Genomic DNA, 13,199 nt, shown 5'->3' with positions numbered 1-13,199 from the left:
GAAGAAAGGGTACGAAACATTTTACATAGATAATTAACTGTGAGAAATCTTTATTTAAGATTTGTTGAGTGCCAACCATAGGCAAATGAGAAAACGAGTTTCACGGCAACAATTTCAAAACGAATGCAGCTCCTTGTAGATAGATCATGGGACCACCACTTTAAAACAAAACCGAAACAAGAATACAATAATGGAGCTCAAAAAAAAATGGGAAGTTCATTTCTTCTTTCAGAAAGATTGTGAGCAGTGTTTTCGATGTTGAAAATGGGAGTCTTCTTGTTAATTATACTACCTAATCAGATCTACTCACATATTAGGGGACATTAATACGTTATGTGTCCATCCTTCGGCGTTATGGTAGCTTCCAGCCATTTGGGGACAGTTACAGTGAGGTTTCTGAATGTCTGTGGAGGAGTGGCAGCCCATTCTTCCTCAAGAGCCGAAACCAGAGAAGATAATGATGTTGGATACTGGTGTATGGAGTGAAGTCGATGTTCTAACTCATTCCACTGGATTCCACTGGATTGTAGTCGGGACTCTGCGCAGGCCAGTCCATTTGAAGGGTTGTGTTGTCCACAAACCACTGTCTCACAGTTGCTGCTTTATGACAGGGTGCATCGTCGTGATGATACAAGCAATAATCGTCTCCGAATTGTTTCTCTATTTGAACCTAATCGAGAATCTGTGGAACCACGTCTATCCGACTGTTTGCAGCATGAATCCTCAATCGAAAATTCCAGCACAGCTTATTGCAGCACTGGAGCGGCATGGCTATACAGCTCGGTCGGTACCTTCCAGAACTTCATTGATTCTCTTCCTGCACGTCTCCCTGCAAAAGGGACTATTCAGGCTTTTGACAGATGGCCACATGAATAAGACTGGACAGTGTAGTTGGATTCAGAAATTGAGGTGGAGTGCATACAGTCCATGATTTGGATGTAGTTTTCCACTGTCTCCCTCGAACCGGTTACAGAGCATGAAATGTGTATTTATACTTATTATTTAGTGTTTTTATACTTATTGTTATGGGTTGAGTATGCCTAACAGCCCACCAATCTGGCGATTCGGAGACAGACTCGCAGATGACGAGTGATACTACAGTGATATTCGTAACTACCTCTAGGCTTTCAAAAGACGACTGTGTAAAACCTGAGTGACATGCAGAATGGCCGTATATATCAGTGGACAAAGCATGTCTCCAAGTTTCGATTCACAACACTTTGACGAAGCGTGTACGACTTGGGTGTATCAGAACATGCAGACGAATTATACGGTCTGCTTTGTCACATCAAATTGGTTCGTGCTTGCAGAAATGCAACTCAATGAATAGTCCGTTTCAGGGACGCTGTTGTTCACAAACCACTTCCTGTTTCATGACAGGATGCATCGTTATGCCGGTACAAGCAATCATCGCCTCCGAACTGTCTTGGGCGTAGTACGCCAAGCTGTAAAATGTATTCGTATTGTCCGGCATTTAGCTTTTTGTTAAGCATAAAAAGGGTACCACACCCTAAACAACAAAAAACAACCCCATACCATAAGGCCACCTCACCTGATGGCAGGTAACGTTCTTCAAGCATTAGCCAAACACAAACCCTTCTATTGGATTGGCACAGAGCACAGTGGAATTTATTACGACAAATCACTCATTTCCAGTCGTCCACTGTGCTCTTTACACTAGGGCTAACGACAAAATATCGATCCATCGATTTTTTCCCAAGAGTATAAACATATATCGGGCGGTATCTTTTCCTATAATATATCGATATGAAAATGGCAATGTCGAGTGCCAAACACAAACCCTTCTATTGGATTGGCACAGAGCACAGTGGAATTTATTACGACAAATCACTCATTTCCAGTCGTCCACTGCGCTCTTTACACTAGGGCTAACGACAAAATATCGATCTATCGATTTTTTCCCAAGAGTGTAAACATATAACGGGCGGTATCTTTTCCTATAATATATCGATATGAAAATGGCAATGTCGAGTGCCGATATTTTATATTATATTTTTTTCGCTATTTTCGGTAAGTATTTGAAGCAGTTCTTTTGAAGATAATTTTACTTTCACTGTGTGAAGATGCCTTACTACTTTTTGAGCTTCATCATGTCCAACATTTCTCTTTGACTGTGTGCAGCAAGTATATGTAGCACAAAAAAAGAAGTCCGATTCCACTGGTGAGTGTCGGTGTGAATGGAGTAAGAAGATGTGAAGAAATAGCACACCAGTCACGTTAATAAACAATTCTTAACGCAACTACAGTGTTATTTCTTCACATCGGCATTCTTCAAAGATAGTAGCTGAAAATGATGAACAAAAATTTAAATGACGAGACTTGCCTTTGGGGCGGGCGGAGACGAGTAAGGGGAAATGCTGACGTAATCAGCGCTCGGCGCTCCTTACAGAAACTGCAACGTTTAACTTCACCCCGCGATTTCGATACTATAGATGCTAGGTCGGTGACGTTGTAAAAAAAGAAACAAAATTGAGAAACTCGGAAGTAGATACGAAGTGTTCCAGACTAATTCGATATGTGACACACCGAAGACGGACCCATCAGTCAACTTTTGTTGTGCCACTTACATGCATTACGATTAGTAACAAAGCGGTTATCGCCAAGCGTGAACGTGCATCATTTTCCTTTCAATTCTTTCTCTAAGAGGGGTAGGTAGGCTGCTAGCTTGTTGATGTACAGAATATATAATAATAAATCAATACTTAAATATAAAGCTCTAAACCCGTCTGTATATTTACAATATGCAGTGATTATTTTTACAGGCCGGCACGTGGATAATTTTGTGTCGATATATCGATGTATCTTTGCTTTTATCGATATGCTGTGAGCCTATTATAGTATTTTTAAATATCGATATACCGCATTACGATTTTTTGTAAATATCAACAGTCCTAGTTTACACCATCACACGTGTTTCCTACCAATGGCTTATGAGGAGCTGTTCGACCATTGTGTCCGATTATTTTTAACTCCCTACGCACAGGTATTGTGGTAGTTTGACTGCCGGTAGCGTTTTCAAACGCACTAGTGATTTCTTCCACTGATTCCGTGCTATTTTGTCAACCAACCTCCGCAATGCTCTACTGTCGTTGTCCGTCAATACATGAGTAATGTGCTGCGAATACATAGAAAGAAAGATCCTTCATCATTTAGCTACAATATAGCACGTCAACAACTGGAAGCAGTTAATTCCATAAATTATCTGGGAGTACGCATTAGGAGTGATTTAAAATGGAATGATCATATAAAATTAATCGTCGGTAAAGCAGATGCCAGACTGAGATTCATTGGAAGAATCCTAAGGAAATGCAATCCGAAAACAAAGGAAGTAGGTTACAGTACACTTGTTCGCCCACTGCTTGAATACTGCTCACCAGTGTGGGATCTGTACCAGATAGGGTTGATAGAAGAGAGAGAGAAAATCCAACGGAGAGAAGCGCGCTTCGTTACAGGATCATTTAGTAATAGCGAAAGCGTTACGGAGAGCATAGATAAACTCCAGTGGAAGACTCTGCAGGAGAGACGCTCAGTAGCTCGGTACGGGCTTTTGTTGAAGTTTCGAGAACACACCTGCACCGAGGAGTCATGCAGTATATTGCTCCCTCCTACGTATATCTCGCGAAGAGACCATGAGGATAAAATCAGAGAGATTAGAGCCCACACAGAGGCATACCGACAATCTTTCTTTCCACGGACAATACGAGACTGGAACAGAAGGGAGAACCGATGGAGGAACTCAAAGTACTCTCCGCCACACACTGTTGGGTGGCTTGCGGAGCATGGATGTAGATATAGAGATGTAGATGAGGTCGGCCTGGTCCTGATATACACTACTGGCCATTAAAATTGTTACACCACAAAGATGACGTGCTACAGACGCGAAATTTAACCGACAGGAAGAAGATGCTGTGATATGCAAATGATTAACATTTCGGAGCATTCACATAAGGCTGGAGCCGGTGACGACACCTACAACGTGCTGACGTGAGGAAAGTTTCCAACCGATTTCTCATACACAAACAGCAGTTGATCGCCGTTGCCTGGTGAAACGTTGTTGTGATGCCTCGTGTAAGGAGGAGAAATGAGTACCATCACGATTCCGACTTTGATAAAGGTCGGATTGTAGCCTATCGTGATTGCGGTTTATCGTGTCGCGACATTGTTGCTCGCGTTGGTCGAGATCCAATGACTGTTGGCAGAATATGGAATCGGTGGGTTCAGGAGGGTAATACGGAACGCCATTCTGGATCCCAATGGCCTCGTAACACTAGCAGTCGAGATGATAGGCATCTTATCCGCATGACTGTAACGGATCGTGCAGCCATGTCTCGATCCCTGAGTGAACAGATTGGGGCGTTTGCAAGACAACAAACAGCTGCACGAACAGTTTGACGACGTTTGCAAAAGCATGGACTATCAGCTTGGAGACCATGGCTGCTGTTACCCTTGATGCTGCATCACAGACAGGAGCGCCTGCGATGGTGTACTCAATGACGAACCTGAGTGCACGAATGGCAAAATGTCATTTTTTCGGATGAATCCAGGTTCTGTTTACAGCATCATGATGGTGGCATCCGTGTTTGGCGACACCGCGGTGAACGCACATTGGAAGCGTGTATTCGTCATCGCCATACTGGCGTATCACCCGGCGTGATGGTATGGAGTGCCATTGGTTACACGTCACGGTCACCTCTTGTTCGCATTGATGGCACTTTGAACAGTGGGAGTTACATTTAAGATGTGTTACGACCCGTGGCTCTACCCTTCATTCGATCCCTGCGAAACCCTACATTTCAGCAGGATAATGCACGACCACATGTTGCTGGTCCTGTATGGGCCTATCTGGATACAGAAAATGTTCGACTGCTGCCCCGGCCACCACATTCTCCAGATATCTCACCAATTGAAAACGTTTGGTCAATGGTGGCCGAGCAACTGGCTTTACACAAAACGCCAGTCCCTACTCTTGATGAACTGAGGTATCGTGTTGAAGCTCCATGGGCAGCTGTACCTGTACACACCATCCAAGCTCTGTTTGACTCAATGCCCAGGCATATCAAGGCCGTTATTACGGATAGACGTGTTTGTTCTGGGTACTGATTTCTCAGGATCTATGCACCCAAATTGTGTGAAAATGTAATCACATGTCAGTTCTAGTATAATATATTTGTCCAATGAATACCAGTTTGTCATCTGCATTTCTTCTTGGTGTAGCAATTTTAGTGGCCAGTAGTGTAGTTGTGACCGTCCCTTCGCGTTTCCACTTCATAGTCCACTTGGGCAGCTTTAGAAGGGCTGAAATGTTCGCGAGGAATCAGATTACTCACGTGACGTACAACTTATAGTCCACGTTCGAGTTCTCCTGGCAGATGGAAGTTTTGGAAATTTGTGGTAAGTACCTATGGGACGAAACTACTGAGGCCATCGGTCCCTACGCTTACACACTACTTAATCTAGCTTAAACAACTTACACTAAGGACAACACACACACCCATGGCCGAGGGAGGACTCGAATCCCTGTTGGGGGCATTGTGCTGTTACTTCTTTTGCACTGACTACAGTATTCCCCGCCTCCTCTTCTACTGGCGAGTGTCCAGCTTTCATCACATCTAGTGGCCAATTCCACATAGCATAGCGCTGTCTAGAAGTCGTAATCAGATAGTGTATGTTGAGCTGTATGATTTCATCTAAAAGACGGCCACGTTGATAACGTTGCGCATTAATTTACTTTCTATCTTTCACTGGCGGACAAAGAAATTTCTACGCAACCGTGGTCGTACTCGCCCCAGTAGAAGGACGAACTGGAGCTGACAGAGATCGGGCACATGCAGTAATGGGGTCAGCGTCACTGGAGTTACCTGAAATATGGCCACTGGGATGGAGGCGAGCTCGCCGATGCCTGAGAGGACGAGCTCCCTGAGCGATTTGGGGAGTATCGATTCCAGCTCCAGGTGTGACACATTCAGCACCCTGAGCTTCTGGAGTCCAGCTGCCTTCTCCAGTGTGTGCGCCCCAAGTTTCACCACAGAGCAGTTCTCGATCGTGATCATATACGCACCCGACAGGAAACCCGTATCGTTAGACACCACATCGATCTCCTGAAAAAACAAATATACAATGATTTCAGCCTAGAATGTATGTGGTGAAATGTATTGGTAACTTGTATGTGAATACAAGAGGCATTAAAAGCACATAAACGTATTAAATGGATGCTACATTGTGTTTCAGAAAACTACATCCGATTTCACAAGAGTACAGTGAAGCAGGGAAATAGCGCGCACTTAAGCAAAACTTATTATTTTCACACATTCATAATAAGTAACCCAAAACAACCAGCATTTGATGTTTCTGTAGTTTATTTTTATTGTACTAAAACAATTTAAATGTAAAACATAGTACAATGAAGTTCAATTGCAAGTATCACAAAAACGAGATTGTGCATGATCCTCCACCTCATGCCGCCGGAGTGGCCGAGCGGTTCTAGGCGCTTCAGTCTGGAACCGCGAGACCGCTACGGTCGCAGGTTCGACTCCTGCCTCGGGCATGGATGTGTGTGATGTCCTTAGGTTAGTTAGGTTTAAGTAGTTCTAAGTTCTAGGGGACTGATGACCTCAGAAGTTGAGTCCCATAGTGCTCAGAGCCTTTACCTCATAGGATAGTTATCTGCAGTGCATGAGAAGGGAAGTTTACGCGATGTTAAATGAATTGTTTACTTTTTTACTTTGTTGATATTATTATTATAGTTGTTTTCTTATTAGAGCCATTATAATTATTATTATTATTATTATTATTATTATTACAGGCGTACTGGTCTAAACTAGCCAATAACGTAATTTGGAAATGTGTGGCAAGGTCTTATGGGACCAAACCGCTGAGGTCAGCGCTCCCTAAGCTTACACACTACTTAATCTCACTTAAACTAACTTACGCTAAGGACGACACACACACACCCACGCCCGCGGGAGGATTCGAACCTCCGACGGGGAGAGCGGCGCGGACCGTGACAAGACGCCTCAGACCGCGCGGCAATAACGTAATACATAATTAAACAAAGGTAATCTTGTATAATGTATTTGGTATCCTAGGTGGATGTTTAAAATAGTTTTGTCAGTCAGGAATTAAACCGAGGCTATGGATTCTGGCATGAAGAAACTAACGAAAATAGTGTAATAAGATAAACAGCCTTCGTTCTGAAGCATCTCACCTAAACGGAAATTACCGAATTGACAGTGCCCTTATTACTGCGTTTATCATGAACAGACCAGAATAATATTTGTTCATTTATTTACGATGAGATGAAAGTCACTTAATTTCTGATGCAAGGTACCGTGGTGTGCGTGAACTGAGGAGCAGATGGCTTACACACAACCACGGAACTTGTCTGAACAGAACCAACCTAATGGGTGCACGAAGCAGTGATACCTTGCAGATGTAACGCATACAAGCATCCATGGTTATTTATAACCATCTGGTGTTATCACTACTCGACTCGTGTTCGATTACACAGCAATAGTTCAAAATGGTTCAAATGGCTCTGAGCACTATGGAACTCAACTGCTGAGGTCATAAGTCCCCCAGAACTTAGAACTACTTAAACCTAACTAACCTAAGGACATCACACAAATCCATGCCCGAGGCAGGATTCGAACCTGCGACCGTAGCGGTCGCGCGGTTCCAGACTAGCGCCTAGAACCGCTCGTCACCAGCGGCCGGCACACAGCAATAGTGAAGGCTCCGCTGTGATTACACACGTTAACGTTTTACTTGCTGTGGAAATACTTCCCTAAAGTTTTTGTTACCCTAATTGAGGGGCTTAGAACCATAGGGGTCTAAAGCAAATCCTGACGTCTGTTGATTTTATGGTGAACCAGCTTTATCAGTATCTGTAGTCACACACTGGTATATGAACTTTCACGAAAAGTTGTCTCGCCGATTTCTCGGATATTCATGTCCACAAGGGCCCAAAGCATTAAGCATAATTTTGTTTCTGTGCATTACTCAATTGTTGTCTAAAGTTGACGACATAATTTGCCGGCAACTGTGGCCGACCGGTTCTAGGAGCTTCAGTCCGGAACTGCGCTGCTGCTACGGTCGCAGGTTCGAATCCTGCCTCGGGCATGGATTTGTGTGATGTCCTTAGGTTAGTTAGGTTTAATTAATTCTAAGTCTAGGGGACTGATGACCTCAGATAGTGCTTAGATAGTGCTTAGAGCCATTTGAACCATTTGTGAACATAATTTAGTACGCCGGCCGGTGTGGCCGTGCGGTTCTACGCGCTACAGTCTGGAGCCGCGGGACCGCTACGGTCGCAGGTTCGAATCCTGCCTCGGGCATGGATGTGTGTGATGTCCTTAGGTTAGTTAGGTTTAAGTAGCTCTAAGTTCTAGGGGACTGATGACCTCGGATGTTAAGTCCCATAGTGATCAGAGCCATTTGAACCATTTAATTTAGTACGTTTTAGTAATACTTCATAATCAGGGATGTATCGTAAATGTTACCTGAACCTCAAGCCACAGAATGTGCTTAATGGCAATGATGATAACAGTAAGTGTGGTGCATTTAGTATCTATTTATCAGTAATTTTTGAGAATATTTCACGTAGCGAATCTTCTAATGTCACAGTAATTATGAACTTTATAACAGGCAGAAGACACTATTGTTACTAATATGGAAATTTTATGAATTAACATTAACAATAAATATAATCTTAATTATTCATTCATATTTCATAACAAAGTGGTTAAATTATTTTTCGTATTAAGTATAGGATGTTGAGACTTGGTTAAAAAACAGTTTCGACCTATGAGACTGGTCGTTTCTCTATAAATCTGATTTTCACAAACGTCTGTTTTTCTCAAAACTTTGTTTCTGTTTTGTGGGCCTGCATGGTTCTCAGTGCCTCAATTTAATAATCGAGTACGCTAAAGGATATAATAAACTAATAGTGACATTCCAGTCAATGGTGCTTAATGAATCCCACTTAACAGATCATCATACGATTGCAATTAAGAAACAACCAAAAATCGACAAGGACGAGCCTAATTATCAACAAAGTGCTCAAACTGTGACCAGAACATCAAGAGGCCGTCAAGCTACTTAGATGACTGTCCTAGGAGCGCGGACAGACGTCCTGTTGCAGACAGGGTATTCCAGGGGATGCAAGCAGTCAAAAGTACCGGTAACTTAGGTACGCAAATGATCGTTCTCTATTGTTTACGCTGCGATAAATGGCTGTACACGTTCCACAGTGTATGTTTCGAGTGGACGCCCTGGTGCTAGACGGCAACCATTGATGTGACGTGACAGAAAGCGTTGTTCATGTGATTCGGCAACTCGTTTCCACTTTTCCATGATGCAATAGCGATTGCCCACAGCAGACGTAGCAACTGAGGATGTCGTTGCGTCAACAATCACACGCGCACAGCTCGTCATTTACGAAACTCCATTTGCGAAACGTAAAATGCACCACAGATAACAAACTATTGTGCTTTATGAAAGGGAAAGACGTTAATTTCTCACAGTTTTGAAAAGTGGTGGACACACAATGCCTTGTCGCCAATTAGTAGCTGCATTGTCGTTAGTCCAATTTCAATAAATGGCAATGGCGATAGCACATAAACAATAGAAGAACCGTTCTGTTTCCCTGACATTCATGCCCAGTCACTGTACTTTCAAAATCAGCCCTTTGTCAAATATTTTCCAATCATAAAGTTCCCATCTGAAGTGACAATTGCCTGGGGTTGAACAATTATATCGAACGAGGTGGCGCAGTGGTTAGCACTATGGACTCAAATGGTTCAAATGGCTCTGAGCACTATGGGACTTAACATCTGTGGTCATCAGTCCCCTAGAACTTAGAACTACTTAAACCTAACTAACCTAAGGACATCACACACATCCGTGCCCGAGGCAGGATTCGAACCTGCGACCGTAGCAGTCGCTCGGTTCCGGACTGAGCTCCTAGAACCGCTAGACCACCGCGGCCGGCACTATGGACTCACATAGTTCAAACCCGCGTCCGGGCATCCTCATTTTGGTTCTCCGCGATTTCCCTAATTCGCTCCAGACAAATACCGGGATGGTTCCTTTGGAAGGGCACGGTCGATTTCCTTCTCCATTCCTGAAACAATCCGAACTTGTGCTCCGTCTCTAACGACCTCGGTGCCGACAGGACGTTAACCCTAATCTCCCTTTTTTTTTTTTATTTCGAAGAAATATCTCTTGGTTTTCAGGAGTAGCCATCTTAGTCTCACGCTATTCAAGTAGGCCTCCGAGCCCGAAAAAATATTTGAGAACGCTATATTTCCCCCTATACAGGGTGGCCCATTGATAGCGACCGGGCCAAATATATCACGAAATAAGCATCAAACGAAAAAAACTACAAAGAACGAAACTCGTCTAGCTTGAAGGGGGAAACCAGATGGCGCTATGGTTGGTTCGCTAGATGGCGCTGCCATAGGTCAAACGGATATCAACTGCGTTTTTTTTAAATAGGAACCCCCATTTTTATTACATATTCGTGTAGTACGTAAAGAAATATGAATGTTTTAATTGGACAACTTTTTTCGCTTTGTGATAGATGGCACTGTAATAGTCACAAACATATGGCTCACAATTTTAGACGAACAGTTGGTAACAGGTAGGTTTTCTAAATTAAAATACAGAACGTTGGTACGTTTGAACATTATATTTCGGTTGTTCCAATATGATACAGGTACCTTTGTGAACTTATAGTTTTTGAGAACGCATGCTGTCTGCGTGATTACCTGTAAATACCACATTAATGCAATAAATGCTCAAAATGATGCCCGTCAACCTCAATGCATTTGGCAATACGTGTAACGACATTCCTCTCAACAGCGAGTAGTTCGCCTTCCGTAATGTACGCACAATGGGAAGTGTCCCGCTGGTTTTGATGAGTGAGTTTCCCAGTGTCAAAAATATGTGATGTAAATGGCCTTAGCTTTTGGTTGCATTGATTTAGAAGCTTAAATTTTTTACACTGCCAAGGCACCGTAGGCGTCACTATATCAGATGGATTTCAGCTTGATACCTCTATCCGTTCCTGAGAAAGTGAGTCTTAACAGTCAGACAGACAGCCAGAAAGACAGACGGACATAAAAGCAATCCCGTAAGGGTGCCGACTGTGGTATGAAACTCATAAAAAAAGTGCTCAGCATGTAGCTCCAAATGTCTTGCAGACACATGATTATTCTCAACAAGGGCAAGAATCTCCGTTAAATTTGCGCATTTCGCAAGTTAGATATGGAGGAGCTAGTGATGCAGAGAATAGAAGATGACCCAGAAACAAGTATCCGAAGAATCACACCTGCTCTAGCGGTAAATAACCATCTAGTATAGTCAGTTCTGCATATGCCATTACTTAAATCATGCAAGCCGGTGTGGCCGAGCGGTTCTAGGCGCTTCAGTCTGGAACCGCGTGACGACTACGGTCGCAGGTTCGAATCCTGCCTCGGGCATGGATGTGTGTGCTGTCCTTTGGTTAGTTAGGTTTAAGTAATTCTAAGTTCTAGGGGACTGATGACCTAAGATGTTAAGTCCCATAGTTCTCAGTGCCATTTGAATTTGAACTTAATTCATATCACTAACAGCATGTGCAAATTGTCACGCCACAAAACTGCCGTGCCAGATTGCAGTCCTGCCAGTGGATTCTAAGACGTAGAGCTCCACACGCACAGTTCACATCTTGCAGTTTTTTGATGACGCGTGAGTGAGAAAGTACGAGGGGCGTTCAGAAAGCAATGCCACAATTTTTTCCCAGCCAATTTCGGTTGAAAAAACTGCAGTATTTGTTGTGAGACATCGTGGAATGTTTCCGCTCCAGTTCCTATACTTTCATGAAATTTCGATAGGTAGCGGCGCTATACATGGCCTTCAAAATGTCGTCTGCAACGGCGGTGCGTTCCAAGTAGTGACCTGTCATTGAATTTCTTTCGGCCGAAAATCAGAACATCACAGATATTCATAGGAGCTTGCACAATGTCTACGGAAACCCGGCCGTGAACAAAATCACGCTGAGTCGTTGGGCGAGGCGTCTGCCAACATCACAATAACGTCGCGCAAACATATCTGATCTCCCACGTGCCCGCAGCGCTGCAATGTTGGAACTTGCGGACATTCACATTCAAGGTGACCGACGGATCAAATCAAACACCTCGCTGGAGAACTGGACGTCTCCGTTGGTAGAGCTGACACACACATACGCCAGCTGGGATACTGAAAGATGTATGCCGTCTGGGTTCCTCGCTGTCTAAAAGAAGACCATAAAGAGCAAGGAGACCATCATGCGGAATTCTCCACAACAACGCAAGGCCTCACACAGGTCTGCGAATCCGAGAGGACCTCACAAAATTTCATTGCACTGTTCTTCCTCATCCACCCTGCAACCTGGATCTCGCTCCTTCCGACTTCCATCTGTATGGCCCTATGAAGGATACACTCCGCGGGAAGCAGTACGTGGATAACGGGGAGAATGGCTCTGACGTTGACCAGTAGAGTAGTGCGAGGTGCATTCAAGTTCTAAGGCCTCCGATTTTTTTTCTAATTAACTACTCACCCGAAATCGACGAAACTGGCGTTACTTCTCGACGTAATCGCCCTGCAGACGTACACATTTTTCACAACACTGACGCCATGATTCCACGGCAGCGGCGAAGGCTTCTTTAGGAGTCTGTTTTGACCACTCGAAAATCACTGAGGCAATAGCAGCACGGCTGGTGAATGTGCGGCCATGGAGAGTGTCTTTCATTGTTGGAAAAAGCCAAAAGTCACTAGGAGCCAGGTCAGGTGAGTAGGGAGCATGAGGAATCACTTCAAAGTTGTTATCACGAAGAAACTGTTGCGTAACGTTAGCTCGATGTGCGGGTGCGTTGTCTTGGTGAAACAGCACACGCGCAGCCCTTCCCGGACGTTTTTTCTGCAGTTCAGGAAGGAATTTGTTCTTCAAAACATTTTCGTAGGATGCACCTGTTACTGTAGTGCCCTTTGGAACGCAGTGGGTAAGGATTACGGCCTCGCTGTCCCAGAACATGGACACCATCATTTTTTCAGCACTGGCGGTTACCCGAAATTTTTTTGGTGGCGGTGAATCTGTGTGCTTCCATTGAGCTGACTGGCGCTTTGTTTCTGGTTTGAAAAATGGCATCCACGTCTCATCC

The 13,199-nt window shown here is 43.9% G+C and overlaps 1 protein-coding gene across 1 annotated transcript in view; it reads right to left on the bottom strand.

The window, feature by feature from the left end:
• Positions 1 to 13,199, bottom strand: part of LOC126418450 (uncharacterized) — a 78,352-nt gene that overhangs the window by 13,478 nt on the left and 51,675 nt on the right. The window contains exon 2 of the mRNA XM_050085214.1: positions 5,880 to 6,119. Coding sequence (XP_049941171.1) covers positions 5,880 to 6,119 — 240 coding nt within the window. The remainder of the gene's footprint in view (positions 1 to 5,879; positions 6,120 to 13,199) is intronic.

The sequence above is a fragment of the Schistocerca serialis genome, chromosome 9, assembly GCF_023864345.2.
Source record: "Schistocerca serialis cubense isolate TAMUIC-IGC-003099 chromosome 9, iqSchSeri2.2, whole genome shotgun sequence".
Taxonomy (NCBI): Eukaryota; Metazoa; Arthropoda; class Insecta; order Orthoptera; family Acrididae; genus Schistocerca; species Schistocerca serialis.
The sequence above is the reverse complement of the archived record's forward strand: the minus strand, read 5'-3'. Positions and strand labels throughout refer to the sequence as shown.